The following is a 24859-nucleotide window of genomic DNA, read 5'->3' on the forward strand; positions in this document are numbered from 1 at the left end:
CATTTCGTAATGAAAGAACATTGGTTTCAAGGCATATCTCTAGAGAGGAAAGTGCCAAAAGAGTTAGTACAGTTGAATGCCAAATATTCAAGATGTTATTCAAATAAAATAAATATCCACAAAGAAAATGGAAACACAGCTCGAATTTAACTATCTTCCTCAAAGTTTAGACATGTCTGTGCAATTAAAATATATTTAGCAACCTCAAAGTCTAGCACAACTGGCACTCCCAGTGCTCATGACCACAACTAACCTCAACAGCTAAGATCTGAATGTTCCAATACAGACAGAACAACATGAAATTACATTTTATCTAAAGCCTTGTTTCCACTCTGTAATTCTGTTTCCACTCTACAGCTCCTCTTCATAAACATCCTATGCAGGTTCAGTGCTAGAAATGCAGAATCTCCAATAACAGCATCTTTCCCCCCAAAATTAAGAATGCCATAGCTGGCACTTGGGAAAAAAAGCTCTTATTCTGTCCTGCCCAGTTTGTATCCTGCTGTCTTAGACACATACTATCAATCTCATTTAAATCTCACAAATTAGACTTGGTGATGTTTTCAGCCCTACCTTTGCACGGGTGAAGAAATTTTGTTTTCAAGTTTGTTCTGTTGCAGACTTGACACCTTTCCAATAGTAAATTAGGCAAACAGGATATGATATGTTTTTGAAGGTACGTGTTTGAAAAAGAATAAATCCTACAAATGTAGAGATGAAAGGGTCCATAACATTCAATTTTTTACATAATGTAAAAAAAAATATATTGGGTGCAGGTGTCAAGGTGTTGGCAGCAGTCTCTAGGTAGTGGAAAGTTTACTTGTAGTGGTAAACATTTGCAGAGGGGTGACATTTTATATACTATATTATAGAGATTACTCAGGATCTCGAATGAGAATCTGTGATGTACTTTCATGTACTGACACGATACCTTGGTGTTTCTGAGGTATGAGTACTTTTCTTAGTATATTGCTGAATATAATTTGTTTTGTTGTTTGTTCTGCATCGATATTTAAAGATATCTCACACAGTGACAATAAGGTGTTAAATAGCTTCAAATTATCAACTATGTTATAGAACCACAGAATGGTTTGGGTGAGAAGGGACCTTAAAGATCATTTAGCTTCAACTCCCCTGCCATAGGCAGGAACACTGCCCACCTGACCAGGTTGCTCAAAGCCCCATCCAACCTGGCCTTGAACACCTCCAGGGATTGGGCATCCACAGCTTCTCTGGGCAACCTGTGCCAGTGCCTCACCGCCCTCTGAATAAAGAATTTCTTCCTAATATCTAGCCTAAATCTACCTTCTTTTAGTATAAAGCCATTCTTCTTGTCCTATCACTCCACTCCCTGACAGAGTCCCTCCCTAGCTTTCCTGAAGGCCCCCTTTAGGTACTGGATGGCTGCTAGAAAGTCTCCCTAGAGCCTTCTCTTCTCCAGACTGAACAACCCCAACTCTCTCACCTTGTTTTCATAGGAGAGGTGCTCCAACCCTCTGACCATCCTTGCAAGTTGTATTTTAAAGCAGACTGTTTAGAAAGACTGCCAACGCAAATCAGGAATACACTGGTACTATTTTCCAAATTGTTTTTCAAAACTTATTTTTTTTTTTATCAGCACTACTGTTAAGGTGGCAGACTTTATACAAATGTGTAAACATACACTCTCGTTCTTCCAACTCTGTTGTGGATAGTAAAGGGGAAGAGATAATGCAGAAATAGTAATTTCTTAAATAGCATCATAGAATAACCTGAATTGGAAAGGTGCCATGAGGATGGAGTCCAACTCCTCACTCTGTACAGGCCAACTTATACCCTGTATCTAAGAGCATTGTCCAAAGGCTTCTTGAACTTTGACAGGCTTTGGGGCATGACCCCTTCCCTGGGGAGCCTGTTCCAGTGCTTGACCACCCTTTTGACCTTCTTTCGCCTGATGCCACATTTCTTCTGGTCCTATCACCAGGCATCGGAGAGAAGAAATCAGCACCTCCCTCTTTGCTTCCAGTCATGAGGAAATTGTAGACAGCTATGAGGTCACCTCTCCTCTATCTCTTCTCTAGGCTGAACAAACCAAGTGACCTCAGTTGCTCCTCCTAAGTCATGTCCTCTACCTTTCACCATCTTTGTTGCTTTCCTTTGGACACATTCTGATATTTTAATATCTGATATATTTAATATCCAAACTGCACTCAGTAATTGAGGTGAGGGAGGCTAAAACCTCCACCCCCAGACCCCTTTCCACGGGGCTGCTCTCCATCCACTTGTCCCCCACTCTCTACGTACATCCAGAATTACACCATCCCAGCGCTGAATCCAGCGTTTGCTCTTGTTAAGTTTCATATGGTTGGTGATTGCCCAGCCCTCTAATCTATCAAAACTATAGAATCATAGATAGGTTTGGGTTAGAAGAGACTTTAAAACTCATCTAATTCCAACCCCCTCTCCCCTGCCATAGGCAGGGATGCCACCCACTAGACCAAAACGCCTTTCATCGGACCAGGATCCACAAGATATCTCTGTAAGGCCGCTCTACCCTTAAGGGGATCAACAATGACTCCTAATTTAGTAGCAGCTGCAAACTTACTTAGTGTGAACTCAATTCCCGTGTCCAGGTCATTGATAAGAGCTTTGAAGAGAACTGGCCCTAAAACTGAGCTCTGGAGAACCCCACTAGTGACTGGCCACCAGCCTGATGTTACCCCGTTTACTGTAACCCTTTGAGCCCAACTCTTCAGCCAATTGTTCACTCACTGTATTGTGTGCATGTCTAGCTGTGTGCTGAACATTTCCTCTAGAAGGATACTGTGATAGAATCAAAAAGCTTTTAGAAGGGTAAGAAATATAAAATCTTATATATATTTAAATATATATACACCTAAGCAATATGGACAGAGAAGATCCTAAGGCTGCAGCCTCATGACAACAGAGTTCCATGCACACATCAAGACACACACATAGCCATGCAGTAGCACAGACATGGCTTTTAATCCCCTTATTCTTCTATTCTCCTATGCTTGTTCCTCCTTGTATCACCTAGATCCATTCTTTCCCTTGTCACAGGTTTCTTCCCTTAACATAAGCCTCTTGAAAACACCAGAAGCTCCTTTTCTGCATCACATCATGTAGCCCATACCCCACGGCAGTGACACCTCAGTCTGTGAGGTGACCCTCTCCCATTGACCCTGACCCACTGGTAGGTGCCCCCTGGTCCATGGGGCTGAGGGTCTCCTGGACAGCCCTGGGATGGTCCATAGGCAGAGGCTTGTGTCTCAGACTGTGTCACTGGGGCTCCCCCACTGTCTTTGATCCTCAGATCTTCTTTGTGGGAGGACTTGGTCCTTTGATGAGCTCATGGCTCCTGTGAAGAGCTGGGAGCAGCAAGGGCAGAGTATTGCTTGGGGTTGTCTACTTCCAAGTGCTCTTCTGTGGTCCTTTGTGAGTGTGAATGTAGACATTTTAATCATAAAGCAGTATTGACTAAATGTACAATTGCACTAATTTTGGAAACACTGAGTTAAAAAAGGGGTTTTAATTGCCAGCTGTCAATGAACATGCAGCTGTTGGAAACAGCTAGCGAGCTACTACCCTTGCGTGTATAGGAAAATAAAACCAACTTATTTTTCATCTTGCACAAATAGATTCTGAAGGATGTTAGAGATCAAATGTCAACATATAACTATGATAAGCTGGATAATACTGGATGCTGTGTCCTATAAAAGGGTCTGAACTAATTTTTTTCTAGTAATAAACCTATAAAACAAGTACAGATACGCAAAATTCTATGAAACCTTTCTGACATATTTTAGTGTAATTAAATGATGTAAGAGAACTTTAAAAAGTCTATATACTTCTACCAGTATACTTTTAAGAGAATTTCACCAAATTTTTGTTTTGCTTATTGCTGGTTTTGAAACTGCAGTATAAATTTTACGGACTATATGCATGTATAAAAAAAAAAAAAAAAAGAATTTCATATAAATTCTCTGTTTTGATTCCTGACGTGAAATTCCCCTAGAACTGGTATGCAGTCTTAGAAGAACTAGATTAGAGGAAAAAAAAAAGACTTTATTTGTAAGGGTGCATAATAAATACCTATTCTTTACAAGGAAGGTATCTAAATGCTGACATTTGACACAAAGAGAGAATTTCCGTGGTGGACACTGGTAATCTAAAGCACAAGTCTTCAACATCTCTCCATGAGATAGCTTTGCCTCTTCCATTTCCTTTGATTTTCCACTGAAATGGTCAAACATAGTAAACTTTGTCATTAGGTTCTGCCCCAGCCAAATTTGGTGGAAATGCTAATACAACCATGTATATATTCTTCGGTGCTTTTTCCCTAAACTTTTTCATTTTAAATTCTAATTTAAAATGACTATGTAATGCTCTGTAAAATGTCTTTTGATAACATACCTCCAGCTTTCTCTGATATTTCTCACATTCTATTTGGCATTGTGAAAGATTCTTAGCTGTTTCTTGTTGCATGAGTTGAACATGTTCACTTTCAAAGGACTTTAACTTACTTTGGTGAAGAAGTTCAGCTACTTTGCTTTCTGTGCCAAGCTGCATTTGTCTATACCTAAAAACAGAGAAAATAAAAAGTTTTGGCAACTCCAAAATTATTCAAAACAAACTTAAAATGCATGCTGGTTCTGTTCTGAAATTTATAACTGATAATGAAATAAAAAGTATTTTAGGAATTTAGTAAATGTTAGTACAGTTACCTATGTAACTACTGTTGCCTATATTTGAAGCATCATTAGGGAAATTCAATATGATAACAACAACAAAACACAGAAGTAGAAAACTCAGTCCATGGCTTTGCTGAGTATGTTGATAACGCAAAATCAAATGACAATGACCTTACAGTATACCTTCATTTTAAAAAATGTTACATCAACGCCAATTTTGTTTTCAGTATACAAAAGTATATATTCCATACCTCTAACACTGAAATCTTTTAGAGGACATTAGAGAGATACCATGTTGTCTCCTATCTTCACCAGTAAGTGTTATACATAATAGGGAGAAGTGGTATTAGACCTCAGCGATATCAAGGCTGAATCCCTTTTAGGGTATGATGGGTATCTGCTACACTGCTTTACCCCATACCCAAAGATGGGAAGAAACATCAGACCACAGCAGTTTATTAAATTCCACAGTCATTCACAACCACAGGCATGAAGACTCAAAAAACAGGAATGAAATGTATTTTTGTTAATATATCTGTAAGATTGTAGGTGACAGATAAGTAATATTCCACTTAGAAGTGGAATTCAGTTTATCTACTTAACAGGCAATCTCCAAGAGGGGTAAAAGTTTGCTGATGGAATACTAATTTACTGGACTGTAAAAAAAAAGAGGCTGATGTGAATAATAGTAGAAAACATTATGAAACTGAGCATTAAATGCCCTATGAACTTGAAAGGAGACATATGCAAAGTAATACACCACCATTGGAAAAAATGATTCTAACCACATACATAAAATAATGAACTCCTAACTGACTTCTCATTCAGGAATGAGGTTTTGGGATTATACTTGACAATCCATGAAAACTTCAGTTCAGTTTTAAATAAGGGTTAAAACCAACATTTGGTGAATTACTATGAAAGGAACAGAGAAAATACAGAAATCAACACCTCACTTTACAATTCTACACTGCTGCCTGCATAATGAATGCTGAATACATTTCTCATAACTCATCTCACAAAGAATAAAACAGAACACATAAAGGGTCAGAGAAGGGTAATAAGTCTTATCTTTGACAACTGGCAGTGGCAGCATGAGGAAGAAATTAATTAAGGAAGCTAGGATGCTAGAGCATGGAAAAGAGATGGTGTAAGGCAAAGGGAGAAATAACAGAGGCCTGTATCCTGATGGAGAATGAGAGTAGGAATCCATTATTCACTGTATTTTCTGATAGATGAATGAGGAGGCATCTAATAGAGCCAGTGGATATAGAGTGAAGACAAAAGTCATTCTTCACACAGAATATCAAGTGGTCTGCAAAGTTCCTTATCGTAAGATGCTATGGATGCTAGAAGGTAACTTTTACTCAGGAGACTGAACAAACTCTCAGAAAATAAATGATTTGACAACTCTTAAAGGCAAGATGGTGCTTCTCACACAGAAGCCACTTGACAAACTATGTGAATGCCAGATAAGCCTTTACTCTAACCACGTATTGCTGTTAACTCCCATTTGTCAAATAGCATTGCAACACAACTCTACCCTACTTAGTACCTAATCTTTAGGTAGGGTTGAGAGTGTTTAACAAAAACAAGGAGATTAGTCAAATATTTTCCCTGAGGATTTCAGATCTGGGAATGTTTCTAAGGCACAAAGAGGAAGCAATTTTCACTGGAATTAACTTGAACAGAACAAACAGGTGTCCTTATGATGTCCTTCAGTCACTCTGCAGACTTCTATGTATGAATAAATAGTCCAGTGCATGAATGAGATTGTTCCCACACAGGCTGTGTGAGCAGAGACTGGAAGTTCTGCCCACTGAGCTCATGAAAACCGCTCTTTTTAAAACAATTTTCTTCTTCAATAGTAGCATGACATTTGTTCTCAGACAGAACTGCTAAATGCCCATTATCTATGTGATATTGACTGCTGTCAGTTTTGCTTGAGGCTGGTACTTTAAGCATTTCATCATTGCTCCCTAACTGTATGTTCATGTTTTCATTTACCACACAAAGATAGTTCCAGCATGCTTATGTTCTCCATACTTTGTACATGATTGGCTGCAGACATGACAGTGAATCTGTTCTGCTAAGGACATCGTTTACAATCCTGGGAAGACAATTTTGTTCCAAAACGAGCGTGTCTTCACAGAGATACATGTCATCCAGCCATCTGATGTGCAATGCAGTGCATAAATGGGGTTTATCTACAAGTCGCATTTATTGACTTAAAACAACGAATCTGTACCTTGTGCCCTTACAGAAAATAAATGACTGTGCCTTCCTGTAGACTGCTTCAGACCTTAAATTAGACTAATGTTTAATGATCTGTTCTGTATAGAGCTTACACACTGGAAACTTGCATTAACAGAAGTTACACATATTTCTCTGCATTTCTGATAAATTTTTTTAAGTATAGTTAGTCATCTGGGTGCTTCCAGAGCATGCTTATTAACACTACCATGAACAGTAATTTCTGGGGAAAAAAAAGGGTTTGTACTTTGGAAATTTTAAGTTGCTTATATGGGCATGATCTGGTACAGTTACGAAGAACATAATATTAATTCCACTGGCAATGATTTTTGAGATACATACAATTAGGGTACAGTGTATGAGTACCATATATAACAATTTTGTATGCTTTTTGTCAACATAATTGCATCCATGGTATGAAAAGCAACACTTCCTTTAATGACAGAAAACATCTAACACTTTTCCAGAGCTGGTAAAGGAGAAACTGTTGTTAACCAAGTAGGTTTTCTTTTGACCTTACTACAATGTTGAGCTCACTGGCAACTCCTCCACTGTAGCACAGCATTCAGAGTTTCCTTGTCATATTTGCTTTTACTTGGCCAGATAGTATCTCTGACTTCTTGGCTAATATTGCAGCACAAGTGTGGGTGCATGCATATAGTCATGAAACACAATGTCAAAATGCATTCCTTATTTTACCTAGATGGTCTCTACGAAAAACAGAAGAAAACAAAACCACCCATGCTTTAATACTACTCCAACGGAAGGAAAAAAATAATAAAAAAGAGGCATGTGGGTATACAGGATTTTTCCCAATCAAGAAATTTTAATAAAATTGATAAAGTGAAAGAGTGGAGTTTTGTCTCATACAAGAGTAAGGTTGGGAATGAAAGCGTAGCTATGGATTAAGCTAATGAAAAAAAGAAAAAAAAATAAAACAAATGACAACAACAAAATAAACAAGCATGTAAGAATCATGTGAAACGAGGTTTCAACTTCAGAATGTCTCTTTGCCATTAGGATGACCAGTCAGTAATACCTGAAGTTTGCTAATGCAGAACAACACAAGGATTATCAAAAAGATTATTTTAGAGTAAAGTAGAACAGAGAATATTCAACAAGGGACTTAAACTCTGGTTTCTAAGAATGGTTTTAAGATTCTTCTATTGGAGAAGTTTGCTTTTGCAAATAGTGGGTAATGATATATTTAGAAACCTGCACACATTGAGAGTAAACTGAAAGATTTCATGGTAAACTCGTCACAAACTGGACCTTGATGTAAGTGATACGATCTAAGAAAAGTACACTTCTCCAAATAGTCTCTGTACCTGAAGAAAGAGTGATGACCAACTGTTCTTTGAATGGGGAGAACTACAAGACACATCAAGTACAGCCCAATCTAACAGTTATATTTGGAAGGTTTTTGTTTTCTTTTATCAGATATGCATGTACAGGGAGATTCACTTAATAGTAGTACCAACAAGCATTCCATATGTACTAGGATAGCAATTCTAATCTGTTTTTATCTAACAGAAATAGACTGTTAACTTCTACCGTCATCTATCCTGTAGACAAAGCTTGAGATGTACAGCAGTACTCTTCAAAAGCAGATCCAGTTGAATAATGAAGTATATGGGAAGACAACTAGATTTGTTAAATTAAACAATTTCTAGTATTAAGCTTGTTAATAGGAAAGAATGACAACCAAGTAAATTCTATAAAATAATACATCTTCCAAAGGAAGTCCTACTAAGATTATACAAAGCTCAGCACCAACCCTTTATAATTTTGAAAACTTGATTATACCAACCCAAGCCTCTTTAGGATATATTTGATACATTATTTTCAAGTTTAAAAATGAAAAGTAAAACAAATCAAAACAACAACAACTAAACAACAACAACAAAAAGCACCTACAAATGATGAAATCATCCTGACTTCACAGATGGGTCAGTTCCAGGTCTCAGATCTTTAAAGTAATTACAGTATACTCTCCTATTTTCACAAACAGCTGTACTTTGGTTCGCTGCCAAATCTGTAAAGAAACCTAAATGCTACAGATGTTTCCTCCCTGACCTCTCCTATTGCAAGGCTCCCCCTTCCAGCCCCAACATGTCCTCTAATGTTCCTGCCCTCCTCCCTCTCTGTCCCAGCTCCGACCCTGATTTCTCCTGCTTTCCAATTGTGTTTTCATTCTTTCTACTTGGGGTATCTGTTTTTATTCTCACTTTTCTTCTAGCCCACTCAGTTTCCATTCCTATCATCACAGTCTCCATCTGTATCAGTCTTCATCTGTATCTTCACATCTCCATTCCTGTATCACTCCCAGAGTTTATGCAATCATGGAAACACAAAATAGCTTGGGTTGGAAGGAACCTTTAAAGACCATCTAGTCCAATCCCCCAGCCAAAAACAATGACATCTTTCTCCATATCAGGTTGCCCAAAGTCCCCTCCAATCTGACAAACACTTCCAGGGATGGGGCATCCACAACTTCACTGGGCAACCTGTTCCAGTGCCTTGCCACGTTATTGTGAAGAATTTCTTCCTTACATCTAATCTAAATCTATGCTCCTTTAGTTTAAAATCATTACTTCATGTCCTATCAGTACATACATTTATAATAATTCTCCCTCCATCTTTCTTATTCAAAAGAGAGAGGCCCTTTACAAGCCCCTCTTAAGTACTCAAAGATTGCAACAAGGTCTTCCCAGAGTCTTCTCTTCTCTAGGCTAAACAACTCCAGGTCCCTCAGCCTTTCTTTACGGAAGGTACTCCATCCCATTGATCATTTTTGCGGCCCTCCTCTGGATGTAGTCTAATGTGTCCATGCCATTCCTATGCTAGGGGCCCCAGAGGTACATGCAGTACTCCAGGTGGGAAATCACAAGGGCAGAGCAGAGGGGAAAATGAACTCCCTGAACCTGCTGGCCATGCTTCTTTTGATGCAGCCCAGGATACAATTGACTTTGTGCTACAAGCACACATTGCCAGCTCATGTTCAATTTGTCTTCCACCAGTACTCCCAAATCCTTCTCTGAAGGGCTGCTCTTAGTCTGTTCATCTTTGTACTGATGTCTAAGATTGCCCCAACCCAGGTGCAAGACTTTGCACTTGGCCAAGTGGAAAGCAGCCCTTCCTTGTATCGTATTAAATGCACCACTCAGCTTCACGTCGTCCACAAACTTGCTGAGGGTGCACTCAGTCCTGCTACGTCCCTAATAAAGATATTAAACAAGCACCAGTCCCAGTATGGACCCCTGAGGGACACAATATATCACTGATCCCTCCAATTTCGAAACAATCCTTCAGCACCCTTCAGCATCTTTCATCGAATTCTGTCCTTACTTCTTTCATGATGAGGCTAAATCACTGTTTAACTTCCTCACTTTTTGCAGCTGAGTGACTGTTATGGCTTCCTCACTTCCAAAGAAAACAACAGCAAGTATAAAAGCACAGAACAATTTTCTTTGCTCGTCATTCCGATGCTTGGAGTCACAGAAGGAGTAACAGCAGAGATTGGTCTAAATTAAATTCAGGCATGTTAAATGCAGCACATACGCTGTCCATACATGTGGCAAACTGAGATTCCATTTCAAACATGTGTGCTCAAAGGATCTTGTTGTCACTGTTTCTCTTTTTGATCCTCAGTACTAAAAACTGGTTGGCTTGTTTCTGAGCAATAAGAAATTTCCCATGAACTGAATTCACACGCTACCCACCAAGCAACTGAAAATGTAGGAACTCTGATCTTTAGTTAGTCTGATCTTTAAATGCTTTGATTGCTCAGTTTATGAAGCACTGAACATCAATCTGATGCATTACATATATGGCTGGTTTCATAAACCAAAATGTCTACTGAAATAATTACTACAAAATGGAAAAGAAAACTCTCATTCTTAATTTAAACACAAGTATGCCATGGAGATTCTTACATCAGCCTTGCAGGCGTTTTCAGTCTCTTCTACCATTTATTAAATGCTTCATTAATGTCTGTCAATTATATGAAATTATTTCTAATGTGGACTATAATAATAATGCACCCAATACCAACAAATGTATTTTTAAATACTTCCAACGAAAGAAAAAAAAAGTTCAGAGTATAATGATCAAACAGAAGATGAAGCATGCCACCTACAAATGGTTAAACAATGAAAGAGTTTTTACATAAAATTTGTTTTCCCCAAATAACATGCTTAGAGTTTTATCCAGCACTGTATTCTTGTTTTAGATTGTTCCTCAAAAAAAATAAAAAAATAAATCCAGAAACATACAGCTTAAATGTTAAAGGGTAAGCATGATTTAACATGCAAGTTCTTGCCAGATGTTACATTTGCTTCATATCAAGTAATTAAACATGCAGTACTTTTGCATGTGGTTTAGTAAAATCTGTTTGAGAGAGAAAGCTTAGAAGCTTTGTTTAAAGCTGCTTGCTTCAAAGCAGATTTTTCTGTTTTGCAGCATTCTAAGCATTTGTTGTATCTTGGTCTCTGATCCTCATTCTCTTGAAACAACTTCCTTGGAGGCAACACTTCCACATACTATTTTGCAGTCTGTAGGAAATTGTAGCTCCAAACGTGGAGATCCAGCAAGATAAACAACTTTTACATTACCTCTTGTCTCAGGACACCTACAACCAAAATTACTTACTTATGCAGTAAGCGGAGTTAACTAGGATCTATAGTATAGTATGTCTATACACTGTGCAAACACGTATGTATGTCTATATACTATATCATAGAATCATAGAATATCCTGAGTTGGAAGGGACCCTTAAGGATCATCAAGTCCAACTCCTGACACCGCACAGGTCTACCCAAAAGTTCAGACCATGTGACTAAGCGCACAGTCCAATCTCTTCTTAAATTCAGTCAGGCTCGGTGCAGTGACCACTTCCCTGGGGAGCCTGTTCCAGTGTGCAACCACTCTCTCTGTGAAGAACCCCCTCCTGATGTCAAGCCTAAACTTCCCCTGCCTCAGCTTAACCCCGTTCCCGCGGGTCCTGTCGCTGATGTTAATGGAGAAAAGGTCTCCTGCCTCTCGACACCCCCTTACGAGGAAGTTGTAGACTGCAATGAGGTCTCCCCTCAGCCTCCTCTTCTCCAGGCTGAACAGGCCCAGTGCCCTCAGCCGTTCCTCGTACGTCTTCCCCTCCAGGCCTTTCACCATCTTCGTAGCCCTCCTCTGGACACTCTCCAACAGTTTCATGTCCTTTTTATACTGTGGTGCCCAGAACTGCACACAGTACTCGAGGTGAGGCCTCACCAGCACAGAGTAGAGCGGGACAATCACCTCCCTTGACCTACTAGCGATGCCGTGCTTGATGCACCCCAGGGCACGGTTGGCCCTCCTGGCTGCCAGGGCACACTGCCGGCTCATATTCAACTTGCTGTCCACCACGACCCCCAGATCCCTCTCCCCTAGGCTGCTCTCCAGCATCTCATCGCCCAGTCTGTACGTGCAGCCAGGGTTTCCCCGTCCCAGGTGCAGGACCCGGCACTTGCTCTTATTGAACTTCATGCGGTTAGCGATCGCCCAGCTCTCCAACCTATCCAGATCCCTCTGCAAGGCCTTTCCACCCTCATTCGAGTCCACAACTCCTCCAAGTTTGGTGTCATCGGCAAACTTGCTCAAAATACCTTCTATTCCTACATCCAGATCGTTTATAAAAATATTGAAAAGTACCAGCCCTAAAATGGAGCCTTGAGGGACCCCACTGGTGACCGCCCGCCAGCCTGACGCAGCCCCATTTACCATAACCCTTTGGGCCCTGCCCGTTAGCCAATTGCTCACCCATCGTATGATGTTTTTATTTAGCTGTATGGTGGACATTTTGTCCAGTAGGATCCTATGGGAAACCGTGTCAAAAGCCTTGCTGAAGTCCAAAAAAATCACATCAGCTGGTTTCCCTTGATCCACCATACGGGTGATCTTATCATAAAAGGAAATCAGGTTAGTTAGGCAGGATTTACCCTTCACAAACCCATGCTGGCTGGGACCAATGACTGCTTTGTCCCCCAGGTGCGCCTCAATACGTTCGAGAACCATCTTCTCCATGATTTTACCAGGCACTGACGTGAGACTGACAGGCCTGTAATTGCTAGGGTCTTCTTTGTGACCCTTATTGAAAATCGGCACAACATTTGCCAGCTTCCAGTCTACCGGGACCTCTCCAGACTCCCAGGATCGTTGAAAAATAATTGAGAGAGGTTCCGCGATGACGTCCGCCAGCTCTTTCAGCACCCGGGGATGAATCCCATCCGGACCCATGGACTTGTAGGGATCCAAGTGGAGTAGCAAATCCCGCACACGTTCAGGGTCAGTTGGGAGTTTGTCATACCCACCGTCCCGGTCCTCCAGCTCAGGGCACGCTGGGTCCCGAAGCCCATCATCGGCATTGAAGACAGAGGCAAAGAAGGCGTTAAGCGTCTCTGCTTTGCCTATGTCATCGTCTGTGAGAAGACCTTCCCTATCAAGGAGAGGCCCTATGTATTCTTTAGTTCTCCTTTTTCCATTCACATATCTAAAAAAACCCTTTTTATTTTCTCTCACAGACACAGCCAGCTTCAATTCTAGGTGTGCTTTAGCCACACGAATATTCTTCCTACAAACACGAACAGCATCCCTGTATTCTTTCCATGACACCTGGCCCTCCTTCCAGTAGCGAAACACTCTCTGTTTCCGCCTAATCTCCATCAGAATGTTCCTGGTCAGCCACGCCGGCCTCCTGCCGCGCCTGCCTGACTTGCGGTATTTAGGAATTGCCTGATCTTGTGCTTCTAGGAGGCATCGCTTAAAGAGTGACCAGCACTGTTGGACATCAAGGCCTTCAAGAGCAGCTTCCCAGGGGACCTTGCTGACTAGTTCCCCGAGCAGCCTGAAGTCCGCCTTCCCCATATCTAGGGATGAGGTTTTGGTGGCACTTTTCCTTCTGTCACCGTAAATTTTGAACTCAACCACTTCATGGTCGCTATGACCGAGGCGGCCACCAATCACCACATCTCCCACCAGACCCTCTCTGTTTTCCAGCAACAGGTCAAGGAGGGCGCCTTTCCTAGTTGGCTCCGTTAGCACCTGCACCAAGAAGTTATCATCTAGGTGCTGCATGAACCTCCTGGACTTGCTCGTGTCAGCCGTGTGGCACTCCCAGTTAACGTCTGGCAAGTTGAAGTCCCCCATAAGGACAAGGGGAGTTAATCTCGAGGCCTCTCTTAGTTCTGTAAAGAATAATTTATCGGCGCTATCGTCCTGTCCAGGCGGTCTGTAATAGACTCCCACAACGAGATCCCCTTTATTCGTTCGTCCTTTGATCCTTACCCAGAGGCTCTCAACTTTGCCATCGCCGACCTGGAGTTCCACACAGTCCAGCCCCTGCTTCACATACATCGCCACCCCACCACCTCGCCTACCCTGCCTGTCCCTCCTGAAGAGCCTGTAACCATCTATCGCAACACCCCAGTCACAGGACTCATCCCACCAGGTTTCGCTTATGCCGATGATGTCGTAGTTGCGGGACTGGGCCAGGACTTCTAGCTCATCCATTTTATTCCTCATACTGCGTGCGTTCGTGTAGAAGCATTTCAGGTGCGTCTCCTTACACTCAGCACCTTATGGATCTAACCGAAGGACCTCACTGGCACACAGCCCCTCTGATTCTAGCGTACTTAGGTCTTCACCGGCGTGCCTGGTTTTAGCCCCTTCCCCCTTCGACTCTAGTTTAAAGCCCTATCTATCAGCCCTGCCAACTCCTGACCAAAGATCCTTACCCCTCTCCGAGAGAGGCCCATCCCATTCGGTGCCATCAGGCCCGGTGTAGCATAGACCTTCCCGTGGTCAAAGAACCCAAAGTTCTGCCGGTCACACCAGTCTCGAAGCCACGAGTTTATGCGAACAGCACGCCTTTCAGCTTCGATCCCCCCTATCGGAAGGACAGAGGCAAACACAACCTGCGCGCCTGAACCTCTAAGTTGTCGCCCCAAATCCCTAAAGTCTCTTTTGATCGCCTCCGGACTTCTTTTTGCTACTTCATCGCTACCAGCCTGAAAGACCAGTAGCGGGTAGTAGTCAGTGGGCCGTAAGGATCTATAGTATTTAGTATATAGATCTAATGTGTACTATAGGATCCTATATACTATAGGATCTACTTTAGTATAGGTAATATGTAGGATCAATACATGCTTTCTACCCAAAATAGACCAATGGCCAGTATACATTATGTTGGAACCATTTCTCAGCAGCATCCAATGTGAACATGCATATTTTCCATGTATTCTTGTGCCTTATACCACAGAAAGAAACAGGTTAGATGTGGCACAGACCTTCGCACTAACCACTCACTAACATGACTGGTGAAGTACAACCTTAAAGGGAGAGGGTTATGGAATACACATATAAAAGCCACATCTTGACGAATTACTATAAAAGGTAAATAGCTTTTTAAGCTGCTTATCTTTATGCATATTCTCTTGAAAAGCCAGCTTGGGTGAACTAATTACCATGCTCAAACTCTTTAAAAATTGGAAGAATGAAATTTAAAGATGAATCTGCTTGAGATATATCTGCTAAACCATCCCAGCTTACAGGGACTGAAATCTACCTTTGTTTCCTTGTCCCAGGGCCATGCTACTACACTCCCTTTCGTTCGACTTTGAACCTGTGAAATATAAGATTTGTCTCTGCATCGTGACACAGCTTCAACAGTGTTGGTGGAGAGTGTTTCAGCCTAGCCTAGCCTACCCTGCTGTACTCAGGAGCTATATTTCAGTCCTAAGTATTGTGTAATAAACCCTCACTGGGGAGTTCTCTCTCAGTTCTGGAGTTCTGATGGATGCCGAGTCCAGTCTTCCACTTCCTGAAAGCATGCACTTACTTCCAGGCTACTGTATACAACACAAGCAACTCCTGTCATGCTTTTTTTCTTTTAATGAAATGAGATGTGTTTGCTGTTCTGTGTTAATTCAATACTGCTGAGGCATACACTTAGTTTGCTCAGAGTCGCTTACCTGGGCATTAGCCTGTTATTACTTGATTTAACTAATTAGCATCTTGATGGAGTTTACTGTTTTGTTATTTGATTCAATGAAAAGAACCCATGACATTTATTCAAATAATTAAACTTCATCAGTATAGAGGCATAGTACAACAAACTTAACAAAAATAAAGCATCTGAAGAAACTAATAACCAAGTAATAAAGGGTGGGATAGAACTCCACTGCTTCCACCACAAAAACTTTTTTTTTTTTTAGATAAACAAATAGAAGAACAGAGTCACCCAGCTAATTTTTTAGGATAACTAATAGTAGTTGCTTTTCTCTTTTCCTAGGCGATAGTTTAGTCAAGATGTGTTTTCATTTATGTTTCTAGTGATGACTATGAAGCAGTGTACAAACTCAAAACATCAGTATACAAGGTTGGTCAGAAAATATCTACCAGATCAGGTATTTCAGGATATGTAGGAACAAAGGTATTTAGCTTGTGAATCCAAAATGGAAATCATCATCTCACAGAATCCCTTGAATAAAACCTTAAAATAACCCCAAATAAAGGTAGAAAATTCCTCTTTTTCAAAGAGGAAGGTTATTAAATGCACTCTCTGAAACACAGTGAAGAAATACCTAAGGAAACAACTTCAGACTTCACAGACAACAGAATGATCTAAAACGAAACATAGGCATCACTGACCCTCTCAGCTCACAACTGGCATATTTGCATACATTCCTTTCATTGAAGGTTCTGGTGCAGTAATTGTTCAAGATAGTGGCTGAAACACGTATGATTGATAAAGAAGGAAAATTGACATAATTATCACTAAACTACCAAGTTTACGTGGAATTTCTGATGCAAACTATCAGTTAATGTTTCCAACATACTGCTGAACATTTCCAGGGAATAATCTTTGTTCTTTTTCTTTATTTAGTCAATTCACACCAATGATGTCACAGTTAAAAAAGAATATTGCATCCAAATAAGCACAGGCATGCAGCAGTACATACATACACACAAACACAAAAACCAAACTTATTTAAGAAATTGTAAAACAAGTGTTGCCACTTCCAGTACATGTTTTGTCTGATATTTAAAATATATCACTCACAAACTTCAAACCTCTGCAGACGCTGAAAAAGAAGTTAATGAAAGCTTCTTATACATATTGGTCAAGTCTAAACCATAAACAGACCAAGGGGAAGGAGATTCAAGGAAACAAACTCTGGATGTTCATGCTGACAAAACTTGCTACATTTTCTATTCATTTACATGATGCATATTATGAACACATCAATCTATAAATTGTATACACTTCCTTCTTTTTTTAGTTTAAATCTCCAGTCCCTTTGCTATTCTTTCTACAAGCTAGATTGTATAAGCAGTTGACACCAGAAAATTAAAAATGGATTGCAAAGATACTTTGGAAAGAATATTAGGGGTCATGCAATGGCTATGTGGATATGCTGTCCTGCAGAACAGGTTGCAATTGATCAGTTGGAAGGGACCTACAAAGATCACCAAGTCCAAGTGCCTGGCCACCTCAGGGACAAGCAAAAGTTCAAGGGTGTTATTGAGGGTGTTATCCAAATGCCTCCTGAACACTGACAGGCCTGGGGCATCAACCACATCTCTAGGAAACCCGTTTCAGTGTTTGACCAGGCTCATGGTAAAGAAACTTTTCCTAATGCCCAGTCTGAAACTCCACTGGTGCAGGTTTGTGCTGTTCCCATGCATCCTATTGGCATCAGCACTTCCTTCTCCATCTCCCTGTACACAAACTACTAGTGAGCAAAAGGTGATTAACTGTCTCACCCAAATTTAATAGAACTTTTATAGTATACTCAGACTGAAAGATTAACATACAATGGACCGAATCATAAGATTCAAGTCACATTTTGCACCCTACAAACATCAACAATTCCAGAGTTTGAGAAAAGAAACAAATATACATCAGTAATCCTATCCTCTGCCTTCCATGACAGCATTTATTGTCTGTTGTTGTACATGCTGCTATTATACTATTTAATAGAGAATTCATAAACATAATTTTATATGTATATATATAAAAACATCAGTGCATGATTTTTAAATCTATCAAAGAAAAAAGAGAAAAACTGTATGTTAAATGATTGACAGAACAGCAGATACAAAAGTGACAACAGCAATAATGAAACATCTCTTTTCACTGAAAATACAGCCAGCTACAAACAGAAGAAAAATGTTTGGAATGCCATATAACTCCTTAAACAGTCAGAAATGAACAAGCAAATTTTTAAGCTCTGAATTCCACAAATCTGATTACTGTATGCAATTAACAATATCAAAATGAAACTTCTATCCTGTGCAGTGATAAAAAAGGAACTTTTCTAAAGGAAAAAAAAAATAAGAAAAAGAAATTTCATCACTGAAAATTCCCAGAGAAGGATGGGGAGAAAAATGAGAAAGTATGAACAATTGTTCTGAGATATGGGCTAACTGGAAGGCTATCTGATAAAGCTCTTTTGACATCTGGAAAAGAAAAGATGCAGGTAACTACTGTTAGTACTGAGAGCAGAGAAACTGCTCTCCCCTACCCCCCATTTTCCCTACTGAAAGTCTGGCAGAGTAGGTCAGAAGGTTAGGGTTCAAACTGCCAGAACTTAGCAAGTGATTGGTATGTCCCTTAATATCACATGTAACAGGTTTGATTCCCTGATAAGCAGGGTTCAAAGTACAGGCATACCTTGTTATCTGTCAAGGATGTGCTCCTAAAAGTGTTATGGTTAGTAATCATGGGGAGGAAAGCAACTTTTCCCATAAAATTTAATATACAGGGTGCAGGGAAGGGGGTGTCTTGACAGTGACTTAAGAAATATGCAAAAATAAATATGAGGCCAGCATATTGCTGTATAATTTTCAATTTATTCCCCAGTAAAATTATCAATAAAAACAAAATCTCAACAATGCAAATACAAAACAGGTATAACTCAGGTTGGCAGGGATTTCAGGAGGTATCTAGTCCAACATCCTTGCTGGATGGCAAGTACACCAGCCCTGACCATTCTCAAATCCCTCCACTAGATTTCCCCCAGATTACCACAATGCTATTTGTGTTGAATTTCCCCAAACTAGACATCCCTTCATGTCTTGTTTATACTCCTACTAAGACAGCCCAGGATGCTGCCGGCCTTCGCTGCCAGAGTATGCTGCTAGCTGATACTGAGTTTGCTGCTTACAAAATGCCACTTGTTCCTTTCAAAGACACAGATGATGATGTGTAATCACATGCAAGATGCATTTGCTTATTTGTTTACTAGCATTTGGGTGCAACATAAAAGCTACCAGAATATTAAAAACCACGTATCAAAGGCTACCATAACAGCACTGCAAGCAGCTGTTTTAAACTATTGTTCTGGTAAAATACATGGATTTACAATTGTCTTTCAGAACTTAAAAGAACTTCCATTAATCCAACTGCAGGTCATCAGGCATGCTTCAGTGCAACAGGGCAACGCAGGGAGTTCTTATTAGAAGAGCAAAAGATGGAAAGGCATGATAATTTTAACAGTTAGCAGAGAGGGGTATTACCTAATGCAAGGATACTGAAAGGACTGACAGACTAGTAATGGATAGTGAAGCACTACTGTATCTTTCTTTCAGCTCTAAGATATGTGAAATATTCTCTCCTATGTAGTGATAACAACTGGAACTATATTAACATTACTCTTTAACTAGAAAACAAAGGAGTCAGGGTTACGATCTTTCTTCATTCATATGACCTAAAAAAAGGTAGTGCTTGCCAGCTACATTTCAGCTTTACAGATAACTATTAAATAATAAAATATTATTTAATAACCAGTTTATTACATGTCTTAAGATATAGATATCTCTGTGTATCATTACCCAGATAGGAAACATATATTGCTTTTTAAAATATACTGTATAACTCCTTCAAACCAATCAGAAAATCTTCTGAAGATATAAAATTAAACACACTTGAACGATAGCATCAATAGTATAAGAGAATATGGAACAAACTCTTACAGCCCAGAATAAAATGGAGCAGGTACAGTCATAAAAGGTACTTTCTATACAGAATGTACCTTTCTGATATTCAGCACACTCTTAAAAGCTTCAAGACGAGTAATAAATGAACCCTGAATAGATAAATCACCACGGCATTTATGCCACTAATAAAACAACCTCATTTCTTTTCATTTCTAAGCAGAAAAAAATAAATGAATCTATTTTTTCAATTCAGCAGCCTGTCCCAATAAAGAAATTCTTGTTATCAAATTATCCCATATTGCCTGCTGAGGCATGTAAAAATGAAAACGTTTTTAAATTGCGATCCCTTACTAAAACAAAAAAAAAAAAGTTAGTTTTAAAGATGAACTCCAACCTATCTTCACTCTCGGGCAGATTTGCTTTCAAAACATACTCTTCCATATTTCATAAGTTATATGATAAGTTTAACAAAAATTTTACAGAGAGACACAACTTTGCCTTTATACAGCTTTTCTACAAAGTCATTCTTTAAGAACAGTAGGATTGTGGGAAGCAGTTAAAATATAAAAGACAAAATCAGGGTCTGAAAAGAAGAAAAGGAAGTCAGAATTCATGAATTATGGGGACACTAACAGGCTTTGCAATAAAAGTTTTATGGGTACCTGCTAAGAGTCTTAGATGTAATATAACCGTTACCTGCCTTCTGACAAGCCAACAGCAAAAAGCACTGAATTTTATTTATTTTAGAGCATATAGAATTACAGAATCATTTAGGTTCGAAAAGACCTCTAAGATCATCTAGTCCAACCTTTAACCTAGCACTGCCAAGCTACCACTAAACCTCATCCCTAGGCACCACATCTATCCATCTTTTGAAGACCTCCAAGGATAGTGACTCAACTACTTCCCTGGGCAGCCTGTTCCAATGCCGCACAACCATTGCAGTGAAGAAATGTTTCCTAATACCTAACCAAAACCTTCCCTGGCACAACTTGAGGCCATTTCCTCTTGTCCTATCACTTGTTGCTTGGGCAAAGAGACTGACGCCCATCCCGCTACCTCCTCCTTTGAGATAGTTGCAGAACATGGTAAGGTCTGCCCTGAGCCCCCTCTTCTCCAGCCTAAACAACCTCTGTTCCCTCAGCAGCTCCTCATAAGTCTTGTTCTCTAGACCGTCACCAGCTCATTGGCTTTCTTTGGACATACTCCAGAGCCTTGATGTCTTTCTTGTAGTAAGAGGCCGAAGACTGAACACAGTACTCAAGGTGTGGCCTAACCAGAGCTGAGTACAGGGGGACGATCACCTCCCTAGTCCAGCTGGCCACACCATTTCTGATACAAGCCACGATGCTGTTGGCCTTCTTGGCCAGGTGAACAGACTCATATTCAGCCGATTATCGACCAATACCTCCATACCCTCTTCTACCAGACAACTCTGCATGCACTTTTATACTTTACTTATATAATTCTTAGACTTGCCGAGTTTTCTGTTTCTCTGTTTCCTCTAATTATGTCCAGCTCTCTTCTCTATTCCTACATCTTTGTCTTCATTTTTGTATTCATCCTCCTCCTCTCCTCATTTTCTCCATTCCCTCTCAAAAGTTAATTCTTTCTTCATCTGAATTATCACAATCCCTGCACTAATCATACCTGAGAAATATGATTTTCCTTTTCATTCTTGTAGTGAACCTGAAAACAAGTGTCTTTTCTTTTAAGTCTTTTCCCCTGATGTGGCTAGGAAAACAAGACACTCCTGATCTCCAAATGTTCCCTTTCCTAGCTGAGTACATGGAATCTAAAACATTTTCTTTTTAACTTCTAGATTGTGGCATATCAGACCAGATACCTTTTCAGCGTGGGGCAGAAAATGAAAGCTCCTACTCCTCTGTGTGTTCAGTGCTTGTATCATTTCATTCCTGACATCATCCCTTCTTTCTGCCAGGAGCCCCAGAATTCGGTTGTGCAACCAACAAACAAACTGAAGATGTGATTCTTGTACTCATCAAACAGCTGCCAGAAAGTTCTCTTACAGCCATATTGTTAACATTAACACCTTAGATCAAGGTAGAGTATCCCATTCACTGAACAATATGTTAAGACGAGACTTTAACCCTTCATATTCTTTCAGTTTACATGAAAGACTTCCATTCACTGCAGACTTCAATATAGTTCATTTTCTTTTGAAATGTGAATAAACTTTTGACTATGACAGTCACCAGTTCTGTGTGAATGCTTAGGTCATGACTGAAAAACAATCCAGTTACTACTGTACTTTAGTTAACCTCATTTTGTGTGATGTGTAAGTCTTTTGCCTTCTTTATTACAAGAAGGTTTAAGTAGATGGAGGTGTTTAATATTTTTCCATACTATTTTTAACTTTATTCCACTCTCAACTCCATTCTCAGCATTCCATTCTTCTTTTGCTAAAGCCTGAACCAGGTTGGAACCAGACTCTAAGCTTCATCTAAAACCACTTAATAGGCTAATAGTTCAACTTGCCTTAATTCAAAATGGAGCCAGTCTTTCAGAAAACACTTATTTTGGGAGTGAGCGGGGGAGGATGAAACACTTATAGGTACGTGACACCAAAGCACACTTGTCTTAGCAATACTAAGAGGCAACACAGCCAGATACGTTGACTGCTATTATATGAATGGGATGGAGTTTGGCCTGTATTTTCAGTTCTTCCCAATTTCAGAATTCCTCATAACCATAAAAGGACATCCAAAGGCAAGTAATAAATAGAGTGGTCTGTGACTATTTATATAGAAAACACACCTTGGAGAACTGTCATGTGTAAATTTGATTTCTGCTTCAGAACATCCACTCCACAGAATCACAGAATCGTCTAGGTTGGAAGAGACCTCCAAGATCACCTAGTCCAACCTCTGACCTAACACTAACCAGTCCTCCACTAAACCATATCGCACTCCGCAAGTGACTTCGAGCTGTACACCCTACAGAAACACCATGAGTCTGGGTAGGGGTTCTACTGAGTAGGGAATCTCATCAGAATTGCCGAATTCTCATCCTGAAAGCAACGTGAAGCCTATGAGTTAAAAGGCAGCAGTGTAAATCTTATGGGTGAACTTGTTTTGCTGGAACCATCATTATGACACAGGCTCTGCTAGATTTTCATGACAAAGATCAGAACTTTTCCATCCAGTAAGAAAGCTTTGAGACATCAAGGTGCCATAGGATCACTCTGCCCCACACAAAGTATTTTAAAGTTTTTAGTCTATTAACATAAAATGAAACTATGTCAGCTATGCCAGCTGTGTAGAACTTCACTGCAGAAGAACAAGAGAGAGAGAAATTCTTCTTGTCGCCTGACAGAGTTAAAGGACCAAACATTTCAAACTTCTGAACATAATGAAGAACTTGTTACATTACCTCAAAAGAGGTCAGCAGCCTAGCCATAAAATAAGTCAAGAACCGAACTGACTTGGCTACACACACATTAATGAATGCTTCCTCATACCAGGCTACCCTATACCTATGATGAGTAGGGAAACTAGTTCTGACAACTCTCTCACTGCTAGGGTAGGGATCTGAGGCCTATATATAAAAAAATCTGACCCATTTTCAAAGCAGAACCGTTAACAATGCCATCAGTCTCCTGGTATGCATATAGAAAGTCTTAGTATGAGAACTTTATCAGTTAACATTTGCAGAACTTTATCAGTTATAATTTGCAGAGTCCCTCTGTTATATGGTGTTTGGGATTTGCTGATCAGCAAGAGCAACACAGGAAAAACTCAGTTTTCCCGCCAAGGAAATTGAAAAACCATCTCAGGTTTATTCTTGATTTGTCTAAACAAATTTGAAGAGAAATATTTGTTTCCTATTGGTGTCTTATGTAAGTTGATTAACCTTGCATTATCTCCAAGTTTGCTTTTTTTTTTTTTAATAGCTTTAAATCATCACCTCTCTCTTCCTTCCAGTTGGAAATGAGCAATCTTATTTACTAATATATTCAACAATAATTTGATGAAATAATTCTATTGGATCAGTGAGGAGATCTTATTTTGACTGCTGTTAAAAAGTAATATGAAAGTGGTGTTAACCCATTATAACCCATATAGTGGTACTGAACTTACAGGTAGAGCACTTGGTATTTTCCCTCTATCCTTAAATTAAAGGGATAGAGAAGTGTAAACTGTCCACCAGAGCAGAGCCTGACATGAGCAGATTACTAGAATGAAAGCCTTAGATGAAGTAAAAGGTCTCTGTCATGGTATTGAAGATTTTAGCAAAAGAGGATCAAAACCAATTTTACTTAAACTAGAAGTGGGTCTCCCATTTTTACCAAGAAGCAAACAGACTTTCAGAGGCTACTTCCAGAACTTTTAGTAACAGCTTTTATTTGTCAATGCTGTAGTCCTTGACCAAAATGTCCATTTTCCCTTTTCAAAGCAGAGAAAACAAAAAATATGAGAGTCAAATTTGTCCATTAGAAAACGACTGGGGGAGGCGATACCCCTGGAGAAGTGAAGAAAAAGCAGCAGCAGCAGACTTCTGCACTTTGTGCTCTGTATGGAAAGGGACCGAGGACGAAAATGCACGCATGTTGATTTTAAGTGACATGGATGAATACTGACAAGCAAAAGGAACTGCCTTTAGACTTGAGCGTATGAATGTCCATATCTGGAAGCAAACACTGGAGGAAATTCGTATTTTATTAAAATCTGTTACTTCTAGGTATGTGCTGCTAAGATTTATGATTTTTTTGACCAATCATGATTTCAAAAACTCTGGACCTTGAATAATAAAGAGCCTTTTTCAAGACTCCAGTCAATATATAAGCTAAGCTGAACAGTATATTATTAGCCTTTGCTTAGCTTTGTACTGAAACTAATAATAGTATCTGAACTGACTAGTTTTTAAGTCAGATCAAATACATCTGAAAAACACCAACGGTGTACATGTAGTCTTAGGCACAG

The 24859-nt window shown here is 39.8% G+C and overlaps 1 protein-coding gene across 3 annotated transcripts in view; it reads right to left on the reverse strand.

Annotated features, from left to right (window-relative positions):
* PIBF1 (progesterone immunomodulatory binding factor 1) overlaps window positions 1-24859 on the reverse strand; it is a 122112-nt gene that overhangs the window by 46162 nt on the left and 51091 nt on the right. For 2 of the 3 annotated variants that reach the window (XM_072032500.1, XM_027472963.3), the window contains exon 11: window positions 4414-4579. In XM_072032500.1, the coding sequence (XP_071888601.1) occupies window positions 4414-4579 (166 nt within the window). The remainder of the gene's footprint in view (window positions 1-4413; window positions 4580-24859) is intronic. The other variant, XM_072032501.1, reaches the window with a different exon arrangement.

The sequence above is a fragment of the Anas platyrhynchos genome, chromosome 1, assembly GCF_047663525.1.
Source record: "Anas platyrhynchos isolate ZD024472 breed Pekin duck chromosome 1, IASCAAS_PekinDuck_T2T, whole genome shotgun sequence".
Taxonomy (NCBI): Eukaryota; Metazoa; Chordata; class Aves; order Anseriformes; family Anatidae; genus Anas; species Anas platyrhynchos.